This window comes from Ornithodoros turicata, unplaced genomic scaffold, assembly GCF_037126465.1.
Source record: "Ornithodoros turicata isolate Travis unplaced genomic scaffold, ASM3712646v1 Chromosome29, whole genome shotgun sequence".
Classification (NCBI taxonomy): domain Eukaryota; kingdom Metazoa; phylum Arthropoda; class Arachnida; order Ixodida; family Argasidae; genus Ornithodoros; species Ornithodoros turicata.
The window spans coordinates 1,245,564-1,264,971 of NW_026999353.1; the positions used below are offsets into that span (position 1 = coordinate 1,245,564).

Genomic DNA, 19,408 nt, shown 5'->3' on the forward strand with positions numbered 1-19,408 from the left:
CAATATTGGCAGCTCATATGGGACCGGTATTGGCCAACCTGGCAGACCACATTGGTCCAATATTAGGCCAATATTGGAGTGCTGCCTGAGGTCTGTCCTTGGTGCTCTGACGTCATTGAACAGCTTCAGTCATATCTTCTTCTCTACGCATGTCTGAAAGAGGGCAGTTCTTTCGGCGGGTTGAATCTCCTTGTGCTCATATCGGATGTGACTTTTTTCCAAGTTCAAAAAGATTGTTCCCAACACATTCTTCAAACTTCGAGTGGCATGATTCGCGAACTCCCCCTCGGAAGCCCCCCCCCCCTTTTTGTGCCTGGAATCGGCCACACAAAGAATCATCCAATCAAAAATAAATAATACGATATTGTTGGATAAAGACTCCTGGGCAGCAAAAAGAAAAGAATGCACTGACTGGTAATCCAGAAAATGTGTGTTCTAATCCTACAGCTTGCCATCTTTTTCAGTGACTTCCTTCTTTCACCATGAATTTCTTAGGCACTTGAGGCATTGTGTGTATTTGCCCCTTCTATGTGTTCAGAACATCAATTGCCATCATACACAGTCCAACTGAAGATGGCTTGGGATGACAAAATTTGACACAAATTGAATATTACAAGTTTTCAATGTTTTTTAAAGTTAAAAAGTAAACGTTTTAACATTACATTTTTATGCTTCATCCTTTGCATATAAGCTCCCAAAAGACAAATGGTGTGTAGCCCTTCTATTGAACATATGGACGTCTACAGACAATCACGATGGAAATTGGTTTTCTGAGGCCGGAACATCGAAGCTGCCAGCTGGTCCCGCAGCTGTCTAACCTTTCAGTGACTTCCTACTTTCTTCGTCTATAGCCAACCTGCACCAACTGGCTAAACAGAAGAAAAAGAAACGAAAAATTGTCGTCTAAATGGAGTCAATACGAGCTCCACTTCTCTTCTATATCCTGCATGGGCCTTTTTCATAGAAAGTGTATTGAACGACATTTTTTTTTCCCTTAAGGGATAGGCCAGCCCATTTTTCCTCGTCGCCATGCCAGAAAGAACACAGTCGGGATCAGGAAGAAATAGAACAAAACGAAATTTTAACAAGAAAAGAGACGTCTAGTCAACCCTATTCAAATGTGTCTCAAATTAAGACTTTTCTGTGACGGCTTCTATTATGTATGTTCGCCCGTATTTACAACGAGAAGGTCACCGGCATACGAAACGTCACAAGCGAGTTCATTGTCCTTCTTGCCCCATCGGCACAAGTGCAGATGGGCCATGATCTCACATCAGATGAGAAGGGGACCCAGAAGTGTTTCTCTGGCCTTCTTCGGAAAACTTGGAATGAAAATCATATCTGATCTCTCAGTCCTGTCGTAAGCGCGCACGACTTTCAGTGTGTCTTTGCCGTGTTACACTTTTACAGCTGCGAGCTCGGAGGCAGTATAGACCACAGCTCGGATGGAGACGTCGTGTTGAGGGAAGTGTCCTCCACAAGTAAAACAACGAAGCCATGTACTTGAAGCGAGGTATAGAACGACAGGTGTACCGCACAAAACCACGTATCGCATAGGATATGGAAGGTTAGGATACTGTCTGAAGGGATAGGACACTGTACGGTGTTTTCCGAAGGCGTTGTTTCAGATCGTGCAACTTTTCCTCTGCAAAATTCCATAGCACATATCATGATTGTGGTGCATTGTGAATAGCTGCCTATGAATAACACTAAATAGTAGGCACACTATAGTCTTAGTTGCTCATGTGCCATAGAAATCCAATCATCATTATCATTATTATTATGATAGTCGGCACGCGCGCGTGTGGAACATTGCATACGCTGACTGAATAGTACAGTACACCTGTTACGTGGGCGCTCGACAAAGGCAGTTCTTTTAAAATGAAGCAAGTCATCCTCGCTCTCGTATCGCTCTGCTTCTTCGGTGAGTTCTATGAAAGCTTTTCAATGTCCATAATTTTTTAATGTACTGGTGTTGCATCTACACCTACATCTGCAGTCGCAAAATATTCCTCTTACATAGAAGGGTTCCTCCTGTGTGAGTTTGTCCCCTCATGAGATGAAAATAACGCGTTTACTTCCTGATCATTAAGTATGCATTCCATGTACCAACTGGCGCTACTGTGCAGAAACCCTGTGTTGTGTGAATTCTTAGCGTGTAACAAGTGCATCCGGGCAAAGTGAATCCTAGTAGATCGTTAGTACACAACCGTTTCACGTACGTCTGTGTAGTACATTATGATTCACTTGAGACAGCCTTGCTAAGCCTAATGGATGTTGAAGCTACCACCCTGTTAAAGGTATAAAAGCGTTAGTGGGTAAGACTAGGCTAGGTTCGTGAATTTCATCGGGCGGGGGCGCTAGGCGGTTTTGGCATCAGTTCGTGCGCCCGATCGTCGTTACCTCCTCAGTAAGATTTGCAGATCGTCTTGAAGAAAGCCCCAATAAGCCCACAGTGGACGTTCATTGAGTCCTCATCTCCATTGTTATTTTGTCTTCTTTCACTCCAAAGTATACGTCTCCTTGCCCACCAAGTGTTGGCTGAAGGTAGAATCTACGTTGCCTAATGTTGAGCAAAGTTGAATGTATAATTATAACACTGGATCAACGTTGTTTCAACTGTTTCTAGTCAATCAATAAGTAGCAAATATTTACGTTGATTGTGCAATCTACATTCAACACATTCTCAACGTTTGAGAAAATTTAGAACTAAGTTACTGAATAATTTCAGGCTGTGCTTGCAGACCTCCTGAATGTCTCAAACCAAAAGCTCCAGAATCCTTTATCCGTTTGTTTACAAATCAAGCGTGCAACCATTGCAGCTTGAATTGTAAACACTACCTCACGTGCAGCCATGTAGCATCTGCTTCGGAGATCGACTATTAGAGACCGTGAACGGGTTGGGCGAACTAAAAAAGTAAACACAGAAAAAAGAAGGCGCCTCAGCATTGGCGAGGCACATAACGTTGCCGACGATGCAGCCGAGGCGAACGGGGTTTCTCACCCACGTGATTGCAAAGCTGTTTTGCGCTTCAGGATTACACCCGCACATGTTGTGTGAATGTGTGTCTTAGGGTTTTAATAGTAATTTCTAGAGATGGGACAACCGAATCCTTGAGTCCTTAGCAGTGATTTGTGATTCGGAAATCCGAATACGAGTGCCGAAAACTGCGAATCGAGTCTTTTGAATCCACAAACAGCGTTTGTTTGTTTGTTAAATTTCGCGCCTCCGGAGTCCACCGAAAGCCTGATTGGCCGGCGGGTGAGCCAAGCCCGTGCAGAATGAGACAACAGATGGACAGCTTCTGCGTTTTCATTGTACATGAATCGCCTCATAAGCAACTACATGAGGCTGTTATGCGTCTCATTCAGAGTCTGAGTCAGAGCCACAATCTGCATTCTGTATGGCTGGGATATATGCGCGTGGTCCGTGTCACAAAATTCAGCACAAAATTCGACATGGAAGCACAAACACACAACAAAAAAACGCAATGTTATTTTTAATGAACATGATGGGAATTGATGTTATGAGGCTGGAACACATAGAAAGGACAAATACGCGCAAAACATCACGTGCCTAAGAAATCAATGATGAAAGAAGGAAATCACTGAAAAGAAATTCGGATTCGAGTCCTACAGCTGGCTAACCTTTTCAGTGACTTCCTTCTCTTATCGTTCTTTGTAATTATTTATAGGTCTAGCGCGAAGGTCGTTTATAGATTTCAGGTCGTTTAGATTTACAGCCCATTCACATATCACTCTTTCTGTAACATGAACGCAACGGTTCCAAAAGTGCGTTAAACTAATCCAATCTGATTTAAGAAGTCAATACCATTCAATCCTGATTGTTCAAAATGTACTAGAGGGCAATGCAGTGGACTTGCTACTTTTCCACAATATGAAAGGTAAACGAACCTTAGACAATTAAAGCATTCTGGGCATGGCACTGCATCTCTACTGCTGATGAGTGTGCGCAACACGAGAAGCAAAAAAAAAAAATGTAGGCAAATGCAGAGTACTGCTTTCTATTTCGAAGCGTACGAATATACCCGGTTACAATATTTCCAGACTTCATTGCGCCACAGTGCGAGAAAGAAAACATGGCGCAGATATTTTCTGAAGCTGACGCTGAATGTAATGCAAGATACAGACAGCAATACGGACTCACTACAGATTTGGTTCCCGCTACGACAAGATGCTGGTAAGTGTTATCTCCCATTGAAACAAGGGCTCCGAAGCAGCCTCGTGCGTTTTACCGTGGGAGCTGTTATTTTTCAGAGCTATACTGCTAATCGCTTGATCCGCTCTGCAGTGCGCAAAACTACCGTGAAACGGATGAGGGCGAAACGGCTTGGCCGCGGCGAAGAGCAATACAAGCAAGTCCCCGAAGGCACTGTTGCAATACGGCCACGTACCCACATGTGCCAAAAGCACACGGTAGCGCGTATGCGGAGTGGGAAATTCTTGCCGCAGTGCGGAAGAAGCCGCCTCCGCGTCCCGCTTTTCCTCGACCACGTGGTTTCTAGCGGCATGCCGCGCATCATCGCCCAGTCAGGTGGTCAACAGAGATTGTACCACGCTGTTTTCTTTCGGTCACCCACGCAGTCTGCAGTACGTTGACAGTGTCGTCAGCGTCGAGTACCCACATCGTCTTGAGTACCCACATGCGGTAGAGGTGTGCGCAACCGCTTGCCGCGAGTTTGCATTCCGTCCCATCTATACTGCCTCCGCTCGCGGCTCTCCACAGCGAGAGCTTACGCTTCTGAGACCGTCGACAAACTGGCGAACGACAGCGAAGTCTAGCTATTGTTTGTAGTGAAAGTTTTCCGTTCCTACATCTGAACATTTGCGAAATCAACATCCCAGACGCAAGAAACGTAGGCTTCGGGTTCACTCGTTGCGGCGGTAGCGCATTCTTTTCTTGTGAACAATACTGAAGTATTGGAAGGCTTCGGATAAGCTGGTGCTCCGGCGCCTGGCTATATCGAATTATCGAAAAGTATTCACTATCCGTGCGTTTTTGTATAAAATGTGCCGTCACGCCCAAAGCATGCGCTTTTATGCAGATTCATGTTATAAGCATAGTACCCTTTAAATCGGCTTCAAACCTGGGCGAAAATTGTTGTTCCATCGTCCACGTACGGAAGCAAATACAAGGTATCATTGGATTATAATGAAAAAACTACGCCACCTAGAATCATACGGTCAACGGCACTTGTTCTTACTTGGTTTTGCCACCTTCCTAATGTGAATGTCATGCATTGTAAGTCTAATTATGTAAACATTTGCGAACAGAACTCGGGATATTGCCAAGTAAAGGTCACTGTCTTACCCCACCAATATGAAGAACGTGCCGAATTCACTCAAATTTGTGATAATTGACAGCGATATTCACTAACTATCCCTTCGAAAAAAAGAACAAAAAACGAAGCACCCAACCATAACGCGCTACGACTTCTTGAGCGCAATCGCTGTCAGTCCGACGAAAGGAGGTTCCAAATCCAACCCACTCGGGCATCGCAGAAAGAGATGACAAATACATGGCTTATCGCGTCCTGCTTCCGCTGGAATCAGGTTTTCCCTCTCCCAATTTCATGCATCATTATTTTTGTAACGTAATGCAAAGTGGATCAGTTAGAATAATTTGAATTGAATTAGCACATCAAGCAGCTGTCCCGCGTCTCTAAAATAATGCTTTTCTCAGTGTGCTTTGTATAAAGGCTGGATCGCGCATGGGAGAGGTGCTCCGGGAGGGGGGGGGGGAGAGGCGTGCATTCGGGCCGCCATGTTGGGAGGCCCTAAAGCGCAGTGTGTGCCCATAGAAAACAACGGGAGGCAACGGAGATTGTGAATATTTATTGCGCTGCAGGCGTTGATCGTTGTTTGTCATCGCACAATTTTGTAAGGTGCCAGTATACTGATTTATCCTACCAGTGTTTCACGGGTGTCCTGCCATTCGATTCTTAATTAGGTTATGTTTTGCATTCTGAAACTAGACCGTCACTGCAGTGCAGCGCTGGGGATTGTACTACAGCTCGTTTACCAGCCAATATTTCAACAAGAAAACGATGTGAGGTTAACAACAACCATGTATGTAATATCAAGTGCTGCGTTCTGGACAAAAATTGTACCACAAAGAACGGTCCGGGAAAAGATATACTCGCATGGCAGAAAGAGATCGCTCTGTAGAATCACAGCCGTTGTTTTAGCCGTGGATGGGTTTAGTATGGTTTATATCAAGCATCGCCGCAGAAAGTGTCTTCTAGTGAACGACAGCGGTGCTTTGCCTCGCAAATATGAACACACCGAAGTAGCCCAAATAATTACTTCACCCAATTAGATCACGCTCGTTAGGACAGTTAATCAGGTAGTGATGTAAGCTTAATCATTTAAGTTACTTAAAAGTGGTAACACCTCCATGAGACACAGGACTTATGTCTTTTTGAGGCACAGCCCTTCTATGTTTGTTTGTTTCTTCCTTCATTTGTTCTGATTATTTGCAGGCGCGGTTGTGCCAAACCGAATGTCCTTCTCGAGTGCTCACATGCTTTTGTTGAATACCACTGCAGATTGAGCAAAGCTGCTTAGGGACGGGGGCCTGTTATCCAGTGCTGACTATGTCATGCTTTTTATGTGGAGCACGTTCGAAAAAATGCAGCTGCACATCTGAAACCCCAATCAGTATCATCGTCATCTAAAAGGGAGCGTCGTAGCACCGTTGTGAGACCAGACACACTTTCTGAATATCTTCTATGGCACCTTCCGCAGTTTGCACAATTTTGTTCAGCATCGAAGCCTCTCATAGGAACCACTTTGCATTAACTGTGACTCCCATCTTACATTTTGATGTGCAAGGGCCCTCTTGCACTAAACACCTATGGTCTGCAAATTGCAACAGGACTATATGGAGCTTGAAACAGTTGTGATTTTGTTATTTTGGCCCCCTGTACCCCGTCTGCGAAACGTAAACAAAAAAGTCCACGATATGGTTTTGTAATGATCACTGATGATGAGTAAAGAGTATACAAGTTCAAGTTTATTCAACATTTTATAACATTCATTATATTATTCAACATTTTATATCAAGTTTATACAACATCAAGTTTATTCAACATGTATTTCTTGCACTTGTGTTTCAAGATACAATGAACGTGCGGGGAGGTCGCAAAAGACTACATTTATTGTTTTGTGACCTTGCTACAATGACAATATATATTTTAGGAATGTCATTGGACAGGTACACTCTCTAAATTTGTAGCAATCAATTTTAGATTGGAATGAGCAATTAATAGCAACTTCCCTCCTGATATTTTCTCATATATGCTGAATTTTAAATTTAATGTTATCAAATATGTGATAATATAATAATATATATAATAATAATAATAATATATAAGAGTATAATATGTGATAAATGAATGAATTATAAAATTCTCAAGAAATAATTTTCTTCTGATAGCATATATGTGCATGCCTATTAACTGAAACAGTTATCACCGTTCCCTGACACGTTTTAATTTCTGAGAGTACTGTAGAGGCGGCTTAGATCTACAACAGTTAATACAAGGTATTATATACTGTGAATACATTTAAAAATCCCATGTGACACATGTTTTTACTTTTGGAGGTGCTGTGGTAATCAAAGTTCGTGGGCACTACGCAGGTTCTGCACCCATTTCTTCAGCATGTCGAGGCAGCTGTGAAGCAACCTGTATTGATGATGATTATTACAATTTTTATGGTGCACCGGCAACTAAGGTCATAATACATCAGAACATTGGTTTGGATGCAACTAGTTAAAAATGAATATGTTGTTTAAGAAATACATTGGAGAAATGTTAAAACATCAGTTTCAAACAGGGTTTACAATCCCTGTATCTTCTAAAAATTGAAAATATTAAAAACTATTCTAATAAGAATATGGGCAAGTCTTCTAAAAAGGATTATAATTATGATATTGCTGGGTGAAGGAGCCTAAGGTGTATAAGGTGTGTTTCTGACGTGAACATTTCTGACGTGATAAGAAAATGTACAAAATTGTGAGAGGCAAATCACAGTGCGTGCACTGAGGTGGTTCCTTCCTGTAAAAATAGAAACCCGTGGATAAGGAACATAATACTTACCTGTACACTCCGTCGCATTACACTTCATAGACGATCCTCTGGGTAGCCCCATGAGGAAATCTGTATTGAGAGACCACTTTTGCCTTAAAAACTGCTACAAATAGCACGACACGCTACAAATTATTATTATCGCAACAACCAGACGATATAGCTCAGACACAAAGGCGGTATTCAAGTCGTGCCACACCACCGTTACGTAGGATTCTTTGTCACAAATCAAACCAAGGCACAAAACAATACCAATACGCCCAGCAAACCAGATACATCCAGCAAATATCCGTAAGATCTCTCGCCCGGAACGTTTGGATATCCAGTGGAGTTTGCCACAGATCCGTTTTACATCCATACGATATCCCAGCGACTAGCATTTCTGCCATGTTTGTAGATCCACTGAAAGTCCCTGCGACGTCTGTGACGGATATTTGGATATATACGGGAGATTACGAATATCGTACATATTTTGCTATTAACAATTTTGTGCATCAGATATTTAGTGTTTGTAGAGTGCGTAGAGACCACTGCAACTGTGTTCCAGCAAGTAATATTTATTGTGTGTTTTAACCCATTTGATACTATTGGGAACGAAAACATTACCTAAGCCTAACATCACAGTACAGCAACACCGTGGGACACGCCAGCATAAGTGCCGAACCCTGCCCACCTCACATGGACCACTTGGGAAAACCCGCAGAAACCTCTATTTGCGAGCTGGTTGGAACATATACTGAAATACAAATCGTTACACACATGTTCGTTAGGGGTAGCCTGGCGTAAAGCATTTGTAACGGTGACGAGGATGTATCTTCGCAATTCCTGTGTTCCTGCATCAACCCACAGTATACCCAACAACATTTCTGACATCCCTTCCTATCAACTACTGTGTTTTTAATTCAAGTTACCATCTCTATAAGGACAAACAAATATTTCCTGGATCTCCCATAGACGTCCCTAGGATCTGCAGGCTGCTTGTCATGGGGCATTCAAACATCCAGAGCGCGATATCCTTCCAACATACCAGGGACATCTGTTGTTTACTGGAGTAAGCCCAAAACGCAATGAAATTGTGCGATATCCCATAGATATCCTATGGATGTTGAGATATTCAGGACGTTCGCGATCTTGTAGGGATGTCCCATGGATATTAATGGTTTGCTGGGACATGAAAAAGGGTGACAATCTTGGTCTCATTATAACGTAATACCGAATCTGTGCGCGAAGGTAATTCAAAGAAATGAACGTGCACTTGCTTCCGTAGAGAGCACCGTGTACCATGATAGCAATGCATGCAGAAGAGCGCTCGAGTGTTCGCACATATATTGATGGCAACACTACCAGTGTAGTGTCTCACGTTCTCTCAAGCGTATTATGAACTCAAAATATATTTGCCGCCGGGTAAAATACAAGTGTGTTCGATAAAACCCCGGAAGAGCGATCAAACAACCTGCGTCCATTGCTCGTTTTGGGCAAAAAAAAACTTCATAATTGTCAACTCAATATACAAAATGGACACCTATTTATTCCTTGATAATAATGACTCACTTGTATAAATTTAGGCCCTGTATCCTTGCCAGTACGGTTGGTACGACCGTAATTGCAACAAGTTGCCATGATCGCTGCGGCGGCTGTTGTGGGTACAGTAAGATGGCGGCCGGTTTCTTCACGCTCGCGATCCCTATCCGCGATCCAGCCTTTTACAATCGACATCAGTGGCGTTTCTAGAACAATCGTCGTCTTCTGATCGTTGTTCTTTATCCCCCTTTTTTTTTAATATACCACAAGAAGCTGTACAGCGCGATGCCCCATGTTAGGCCTCCCCAGTAAACCATTCATATCCATAGGATATCCCCATAAGGTCGCGAACATCCTGAATGTCTGGATAACCATGCGATATCTACTGGATGTCTCAGAACGACATTCGCGTTTCGGTATTACCCAGTAAACAACAGATGTCCTAGGTACATATGCAGGATATCGCGTTTTGAATATTTGACTGGAGGAAGCAGCCTGGAGATCCCTGGGATGTCCATCTAAGAACCTGTACACAACATTTTGGGCACTGGTTGAACGTCACAAGGACGTCGCCAGGACTTTGCAGGGAGATATACGGATAAATATGAGGTTTATGACATCTTGTTCCGACTGCCACATTTTTGTTGTGCTGAAAGCAAGCAAAAACTTCTGCAAACGCTAACTGGATATGGAGGAACAACTAAAATCGTTATATATTTTTATCGTTCACGTGCTGCAAGCCGTGAAAGTATTTACCTATGCGTAACGCTCGTCAAGCAACAGTGGAATTCGATCACTTACAGCTCCACTAAGCAGCTAATCACATTATAAACGATAGCTTGAATTAAAAACACAGTATTTGGCAGGAAGGAATGTGATTCACGTTATTGGTTATACCTTGACTCTGCAGATACGTGAGCTACTTGCAAAAACAGCCCCTTTCACCGTAACAAACGTTTTACGCCCAATACACTTAGAATGAACGTGCCCCAACAACTTGTACTTCAGCATATGCTTCGGCCTCCGGTCATTTCGCCAAGAGAGGACACTGCGAATGATCTGGTCTCCCTTGAAATCCGCGCTCGCTGTGGAGGGGACAGAAAGGGAGCCTGCTGTTTTTTTTTTTGCATTTTTTTGGGGTGGGAGCATTTTTAACAATAACACCTTAAATAATAACCTTCGGCTATGATACTATAATATACTTACTGGTCAAACGACAAACAGTATCAGAACTACTGAATTACAGGGTTTTTATACTGGCACCGTACAATATCCACCTCATATCCACCTGTCCATGAAAGGCATTGTCTGGATATTCCTAGGATCAGAAAACAGGGGTAAAGTCCAGCTCCCATGGATATCCAGTGGATGTAAGTTGGACCCTCACGAAAATCCACTGGATATCCAAATATCCATGTTGCGACGTCTTATGCACGTCTGTGTGCAGTCTGTGGTTTGCTGGGTCTTGTCCATTTAACAGTGTTAAAATACTGATGTTAAATCAGGTCGGCATAATGTATTTGGTTGGTATATCTTCATTACCTTTCATTGTACCGATGTGCAGTGTGACTAAGTACTGGGGTTTTACATATGTTTGCATTTAGGTGCATTGGTGAAACACGTTGCAGTTGTGTTGTATGCGTACTGTGTATTTCTTACCCGCAAGATTTATGGCTCCGCGGCACTACAACCGTCAGCAAATAACTGAATTCGTTTTTATACTATCTTTTCCAGCATGTTGGAGTACGGCAAGGACTGCGTTCCCTTACGACTCAGAGAAAAACGATGCGATCAACAGATCTTCACACATTTTAAGGACATGAGGAGCAAGCAAATAGTGGCGGAATGTGCATCATTGAACTTCAACTGTGAGTACATCGGTAGCCAGATTGCTGGGCGCATAATGTGACCTTCATATACCGCCTTCATGATGTCGGCGATGAAGATATCCACATTTTAGAATCAGTGTCACTTAACACCAGCACTCTACTTCATGAGAAAAAAGAAAAGAAAGATATTCAACTGAATTTTGAACAAGGGACCCTAGGATCTGCGATTGGATAGAAAAAAAATCGATAAGCCTTAAAGGAGGTACGAATTCCTATCTGCAGCTATTTAGTTACGGGTGTACTAAGTGTAATAGTGTTCTTCTACACATCGTGATTCTATTTACAAGTTCTTGTTCAATACTTCTCCTTCATAACGGGTGCAGCGTTAATACAAAAACGTTATTTTTTCTGACAGAGGCGACTAGACGTACCGCCATCACGATACCTCTATCCCTTGCTACGTATTTGAAGAATTGTAGCACCCAATCAGACGCAAGCGCGGAGGTACACACAACGTCGTCTGCTCTAGTCTGTGGGAGAGCAGTGTAGAAGCAGCAAGAAAGAGTGACAAACTTACGCGGGTTGGTAATATGGCCTAAAATGCTGGACAGAAAACCTGGGACCGTGCAATATACTTCTGCACGTCATTCGTTTGACGCGCCTTGTTTTCTATGATGTGGTGCAATTCACTTTCTTTCTGCCTCTGACGACGACGTGGACACCACGCAGCGTAGGCATTTCGTCCTCAAAGCACGCGGGCACCTGTCTTTCTTTTTTTGGGATAAACCCTCAAATATGAAGATAAGAAATGTTCACGTTGAAAAACAGTGGTGGACAGAACGATCTTGGAACCGGGGCGAGGTAACCGCGATCGCATTGGTTGTATACAGACCTATCGGAATCATCTATACAGAACGTGTCACAGCCAACATGCCAGCGGGTCAGCTTGGTAGAGTTCATAGCTCCTGTAATGAACGGTAAAAAAATTACCCAGTTTGACGGTTCCTTGCTCTTCGTTAGTCGCTGCGGTGTAGCATACCATCCCATAGAACGGCGTAAGTCTTTGTTCCCATCGATGTAGCCACGACGCACGTAAATACTGAAACGTGGGTATTGTGCCAGTGGTACCTGCGCACCTTCGTCGGTACTATGACTGTCTAGTTTTCAGAAAAGTCAAAAGAAGACACAGGTTGCTGGGTTTCACTGCACCTTTATTAGTAGCATAACTTCCCCCTGGAGATTTCTGCCATAGTCGAGAGTGTCATACTCATCCAATCTAATTCCTAAGAGACGTAGACGAGTCCGCTTAACGGCGCCACGAGCTTCACTGCCCCACCAGACTCCCATCTGGCAACCTGAATCTCTTCGTCGTTTGGTAATCCTAGAGTTTCCGTTCTAAGGCCCTCGGTACCGGTACAGTTACACAATCCAGTAAGACACGCCTCTAGTCTTCCATCACAGACACACATGCTTTACGATGCCGTGCTCTGACCGCTCGCCTTCGCTTTTGTTTGTTGCAATAGCTGTCGTCAACTCGAAACTTTCACAATACGAACACGTACGCTCTTCTATGAACAATCTGATCCTCTCCTATTTGCTGTAGCTGAGGCTCTTATCCGGACATTTGTCATTGCATTTTGCGAACGCTTCGAGGATCGAGCCTGTTATGTACCTGTTCGCCCTTGCGACTTTTACAGCGCCAACTGTTGATAGCAGGCACACCAGAGATCTCTCGGTCGTCCGCGGAATGCGAGCATCACGTGACCCCTTCGCGGTTAATCCAAGTATTCGAAATGGGTCGTATGACGGAAATTCGCACTGACCTTGTCAGCGCCAGCGCAACTGACATCAACAAGCGACACAGCCAGCCGCAGTGTCCCCTGTAAACCATACACGTCCACCATAGAGGAGGTGTCCACCTGATATTCCAAATTGGATGTTAGGATATCCCATGAATCATTGCAGAGAGCCCGTAGACGTCGCATGTACGTCCTGGCGACTGTGGCTTGTCCCACTTTTTCCACATTCCACGGAGGTCAACTTCGGGGTATTTGGATATTCACAGGATGTTCTCAAATCTGCACATATTGCTATAAATGTGTTCTTTCAGAAATGTGCTATATGCTATGCAGCGGGGTGCCACGCATTCTTATGCAAGATATGCAACAATGTTTTATTTCAAGGCTACATTATGGCTAGGATTTTGACACCATAAGCGTATTGTAGTGTGGTAAATGGCAGCCCAGAGGCCATTCGGCCCTAATCCGAGACGAATGCAGGCCGCGTGTTAATAAATGCGCTTTCACCTTTCACCATATAAGACGCAGGCTCCCTTTTTGGGCCCTCCACCGCGTACGCGCTTCGCCCTCACAGGCAGTTACACGGAGATGCCGGAGAAGTTGAACGGGATCGCTTGCGTACGTGCTCAGGGCCCTGTATTTTCTCATTAGTATTGGTACTATTTAATGAGCTGCCTTGTAAGTGGACAGACTCCTACTGGCGTTTTTTATGCCATTTTGGTCCAGCTTCTGCCACTGCATCTTTCTTTCTCACCTGGTCCTGTTTGTTTCTACTTGATTTGATTTGGGTTTTTGTGGCGGATTAGCTACTTTGTTTCTACCTTGTATTTCTGTTAGAGACATTGCGCGTGAAGTTTTAAAAGCAAAAAAAAGTCTCAGAACCATGAACTTAGAAAGGCAGTGGCATACCTTTCGAAAATACACTGTATATTGCTTGTCTCGCGAACTTCCACCAATTCTAGGGTACCGTTTGCCTGTGAGCCAAAGTAAAAGGTGAGCTGTTTAATTTTAATGCGATTGCGTATACCAGTATGGAATCGCATTAAAATTAAACAGCCCGGATGCCCGCCATTGCTGTGCTACGCCTATTATGAAGGCAGATTCATTTGTGTAACAAACACAGACACACACAGAAAACTGATCCTGGAGTGGTTCACAAAGACAAAAGCCGAACACAATTTCCAACAAGAAGCGAATTAGCACACGAACTAGTTTTCGTCGTTCACACTTCTCCCCCAAGGGTAACGGCTATACGCGGAGGATCTGGCAGAGAACGACTCTTTAGCGGTTTTGCTTAGCACAGACTATGTGACTCGCTTGTAGTGGAAATGAGAGCAGGCAACACATTTTTTTGAATCTGCGACGTGGTTGTGGGCATGCACCCTGACCAGTTAACTGCCGCCCACTTTTAGCAAGAGAAGGCGGAGGAAGTAAGCAAAGCTTACTTGCGAAGCTATGACATAGCGCGGGACCCGCCCCTATTCGCCCAATATCACCCCCGCATATCTTGGCGCCAAAACGTTTGCTCACATGTGTACCTCCACCTGGACGTGGGAAGGAGAGCACTGCATTCCCTCAACGATGGCCTGCAACGCATTCTAACGCGTGGCGCTAAGCGCTTCACGACAACCGTCACCGGGCGACAGGAAATTCAGTGTTGACACTAAACGCGCGGGCGGAACCGAGACCTTCGGCTTTCAAGTTATAAAATCATATGCTGTTCTTAACGGATCTCCTACACAGCCGACAGATACAGCACAGATGCCCATCCTACAGTTGGTGATGCAACGTTCATACATGATCGGCCCACACAGACGAGCACGATGGCCACAGCGCCTGGTCTTGATAACCTTTCGCTCCTTTCCTCCCCGGAAGGGGACTACTGTAGGAACACAGCAGTGTTAAGCAAGGGGTTACGCCACCTTATTTTCTTTTTACGACTTAGACAAGATGTTAGTCAAGGCTGGCTACAAACAAGGACGACACAAGCACCTAGGCCTACAGCCACTAGAATCAACCAGGTCAAGCAACTCAGGAAAACGAAACCATGACGCCAGTACATTTTCCCGTCGGTCGATTTCTTATCTTGTTCTTTTTCTTTATCTTCAGCGACGAACACAGCAATCCCTGCCCGTATCTCTGCCCCGTCTTTCCCTTTCTCCTTCTCCCTCCAGGAGCGCTCAAGCTATACGCGAGTGCTGACGTTTCGGCAAGCGATGTAAGAAACAGCGGGATATTCGCGTTCATAAAAAAACTCGCGGCTTCATCTGTTCATAGCATCTTGTGTTTGCTCTATTTATCCCGTCCTTCACAATCTGTTAGAACCGAACAGGCTATCAAACAGGACATCCGCCTGGCAGCAAAAAACGTACCTGGTTAGTCCCCATAAAAATTTTGTAAAAATGATGTACATTAAAAAAAAGCCCTGTATGATGCGTCCTCATCCATAGAAATCGAGATGCAGTGAACTTCCTAGTTTTATGGAGTATTATTGAATTACCACTGGTAACTCTACACTATTAGAATGAACTACACCACCCCCAGGCAGCACAAAAGTCGAACCCATATTGGCTCTGCAATCTACAGGAAAACGTAAAAAAAATGACATCAATATTACTACCGTTACCCGGGCTCATCCTTGACGTTATCACAGATGGCGCAATATGGAAAATAGGGGTTTGCCGATATAGGCAGTCAATATTGGTTCAATAGGGAGCCTGGTTGCACTTTTCATGCCCACCTGAGACCAGTATTGGCCAACCTGGCAGCCCACATTGATCCCTTATTCGGCCAATGTTGGTGTGTTGCCTGGGACAGCACCGTCCTAGCTAACCATCATCCCGGATGACAACGTTCTTAATCGTGATATGTTGAAAACGGGAGGCGGATCAAAATACGCTCCGCCTCTTGTTTACAATCAGGGGCAAAAAGGCCGTCGTTCGGGATGATGGTTAGCTAGGAGCGTGCTATGTGGTGAAGCTCATGTTTAACAAGTGCATGCAGAATCCAAATAACGTGTGATTTGCATTACATGTGTCCGCATATCATATCCTTCGTTTGCAGGCCCTTTTGCAGCAACGTGCGACTCCTCAACAATATCCGAGGCCAACACTGACTGCTACAAAAGATTTGAAATGGAACACGGCGGCATTCCCCGAAAACCAAATGATCCAATTGAGCCAACTGGGAATATAAGATTACTCTGTTGGTGAGTGGTATTTCGTGTGCACGACGTGGTTGCACGGCGGTGCCATCAGAAAAAAAGCGCACACCCACACCCCAATCCACATCTGTAGAAAGGGCCTTAGTAATGGAAATCTGATATTTCTACGACCTTGCGTCACAAGTACTGAACTGCGTAACTGAAGAAGAGGCAATGCTAGTGCAGCGTCAGAATAAATGAATGAATGCCGTGCTAATGTTGAGTCACAATAAGGGAAAAGTCGCGCTAATGCAAATGTAGCACTCCAAGACGGGAACCATATTCTGTACCGTGCTTCATCTGTCCAGCGTTCATCAATTTAAGTACACCCGACTGAATGCCATGTCAGGCTGCAATTTCCATCAGATGTTCCCTGTCATTTAACAAGTTTTTCCATGCCATGTTTTCCAGTATGTTAAAATACAACAAGTATTGCGTTCCGAAACTCCTAGAAGACAAAGGATGCCACCCCGCTGCTGCTCTACAGTCTGCGACGGAGATAGAGACCAGATTGAAAAATTGTCCAACACCCAACCCGTTATGTGAGTATAACAGCGGAAAGAGTTCTGACCGCATAATGCATCCTAATGGCATCCTCTGACGGCATAATGCAACCTGAAAACGTTACCATTTTACCGCCCTCGTTGACTAAAGTGGTAACGTGGTCCGTAGTTACCTCATACCAAGGTTTCGGCTACAAATCCGACACAGAACGCCGGCAGCAATTTCGTGACAGTTTACAATTTGTTCCGAGAGGCTGCATTAAGCGAAGCACGTTAAACACACTGCGTTGTGCTCTCATATCTTAAAGTGCGACGAACGCACGTTACAGAACTCTCAGGTGGGCAAACTTATTCCGCACACCGACCACTGAGGCGTTCGCTCATGATCATAGTAGACTCGTGACGCAAAGACACTTGGACCAAAACCACGCAATTCTCCAATGTTTCGTGTCTGATACATATTTTATCTTTCGGCATATTTCACATTGATCGTTATACAGGGTGTTCAAAATTGAGCTTTCACTAGCACTTTATAAATAGGCGAACAAAAGAAAACTGGTGATATTTTTTTCTGTTCCTTGAGTAAGAAACAGGTGCTACATAATCAGCACCGCCTGTTTCTTACACAAGTAGCGTAAAGTTATCATCCGGTTTCCTGTCATCGCTGTGTTTGCGTAGCGCTCGTGAAAGCTTAATTCTGAACACTCTGTATAAAATATTTTGCCATATATCGGCGATTTTTGGTCGTGTTTCACGTCATATTTCGGCACCACTTGAACCATTTTTAACATTTATCGATCCCAGTATCTTTGCCTCCGCTCGCGTAATTTCGAAACGGAGGTCATGGTGGTAAAACTTGCGGTCAAACTACATAAGCGCGTGCTTCTGGCCTATTTCGAGGTACGCAATCAGCGAATTGGCAAAGCACCGCTAGCACCCAGCACAACTTCTGAAAGCGGAACGTGCGACAAAGACTCGGCGACTTGAAGTTCTGCTTTACAAAAAAAATAAAGGAAATCAAATTATTGCGGTATGTGGGCACCGCCCTCTGCAAGGCAACGATATCGCTTTGCAAGCATTCTTGTAATATGCACTTTGCATGAACTCCCGGGCCTCAATTTTCATTTTCAACATGGACTCAGTATGGATTAAATTCGAAAAAAATGTACCTTCAGGGCAGCCAAGTAGGCCCGTGACACGAAATATTTGAAACCTGCGATAGGGATCTACTGGACCCCTATACAGGGTGTTCCAAATTAAGCTTTCACGAGCGCTACGCAAACACAGCGATGACGGGAAACTGGATGATAAAGCTGCTGCTGATTATGTAGCACCTGTTTCTTACTCAAGGAACAGAGAAAATAGCACCAGTTTTCTTTTGTTCGCCTGTTTATAAAGTGCTAGTGAAAGCTTAATTTTGAACACCCTGTATATGCTTTGTAGCCTCTTGCACCACATTGCATTTGTTAAATAAACGTGAAATCTGATAAAGTTTTTTCTCCGGTATTCAGTCCTGGTGGCGCACATTCAACGTAACAAGAGTGACAGCTGGGGTCCGATCTTCAACTTGTCGTTATCTCATAACGCGCGTTATATGCATCACTTCTGCCCGTGACTCGACACCAGCTCTTGCGCGAGGCTCGTGAACGAGTCGTTCAGGCTAACGAAACGAGCTTTATGCATGGTTTTCTGTGATCACAACCTGTACCCCTCGGGAAACTCTTGTGTTGAGACGACATCGCCCTGAGCAGGCTGCCGACAAGGCCGCATTTTCTCCGACCGAAAGGATTGTTCTATTTGTTTCGATAGCTCGCATTCCCGTGCTCTCATATGTGCCCATTCCATTCCAATGCCCGTTCTCATGCTCGCTGTATACCGCTGTATAGCTCGGTAGTCGTGTAAAAATAATGAACAAGAACGTATATCAGTGAAAGTACGAACGTCGACGAATAAGCAAAACTTTTAAATCATATTCATGCCCTGGCGATTGTGCCGGGTGAGAATGGCCTTAAGTATGACACGAGAAGTAGTGTTTGCTCAGTTGTAGGGCATATGGGAGTCCGAGGCCAGAAAGGGAAGATGTAGTGGCATCAGTAGTATTAGACGGAGGAGTAGGTTGCCCTTTCTCCTCAGCATTAATACTTATTTGATTACTTCTACGTACGTTTCTGTTTCAAGCATCGAAGTACAACACGCAGCCGTTACTGTCAGGCTTCACAAACTGCGCACTTAAAATAAATTTGTAGTGTGGTAAAACGTTTTTGTAGTCAGCTTGAACACTATTGCAGGCGAATGTTAAGAATTCAAGAGAATCTACCTCAAGAAATGTACCGAGTGCTTTGCTCTTCACATTCAAAACAACATCGACACTATGCAGCAACATACTCTAAGAAGAAAGAATTCAAAAACTACTATAGGAATCTAATAATATAGGTATCGCCTT

General features: G+C 44.1%; 1 protein-coding gene across 3 annotated transcripts in view; it reads left to right on the plus strand.

Annotated features, from left to right (window-relative positions):
- Positions 1–1,805: 1,805 nt before the first annotated feature.
- LOC135373694 (uncharacterized) overlaps positions 1,806–19,408 on the plus strand; it is a 31,077-nt gene continuing 13,474 nt past the window's right edge. For all 3 annotated transcript variants that reach the window (XR_010416552.1, XM_064606778.1, XM_064606779.1), the window contains exons 1-5: positions 1,806–1,924; positions 4,069–4,201; positions 11,367–11,500; positions 16,324–16,468; positions 16,874–17,004. Coding sequence is in view for 2 of the 3 variants with exons in the window: in XM_064606778.1 (XP_064462848.1) it covers positions 1,882–1,924; positions 4,069–4,201; positions 11,367–11,500; positions 16,324–16,468; positions 16,874–17,004 (586 nt within the window). In the remaining variant the exon portion in view is untranslated. The remainder of the gene's footprint in view (positions 1,925–4,068; positions 4,202–11,366; positions 11,501–16,323; positions 16,469–16,873; positions 17,005–19,408) is intronic.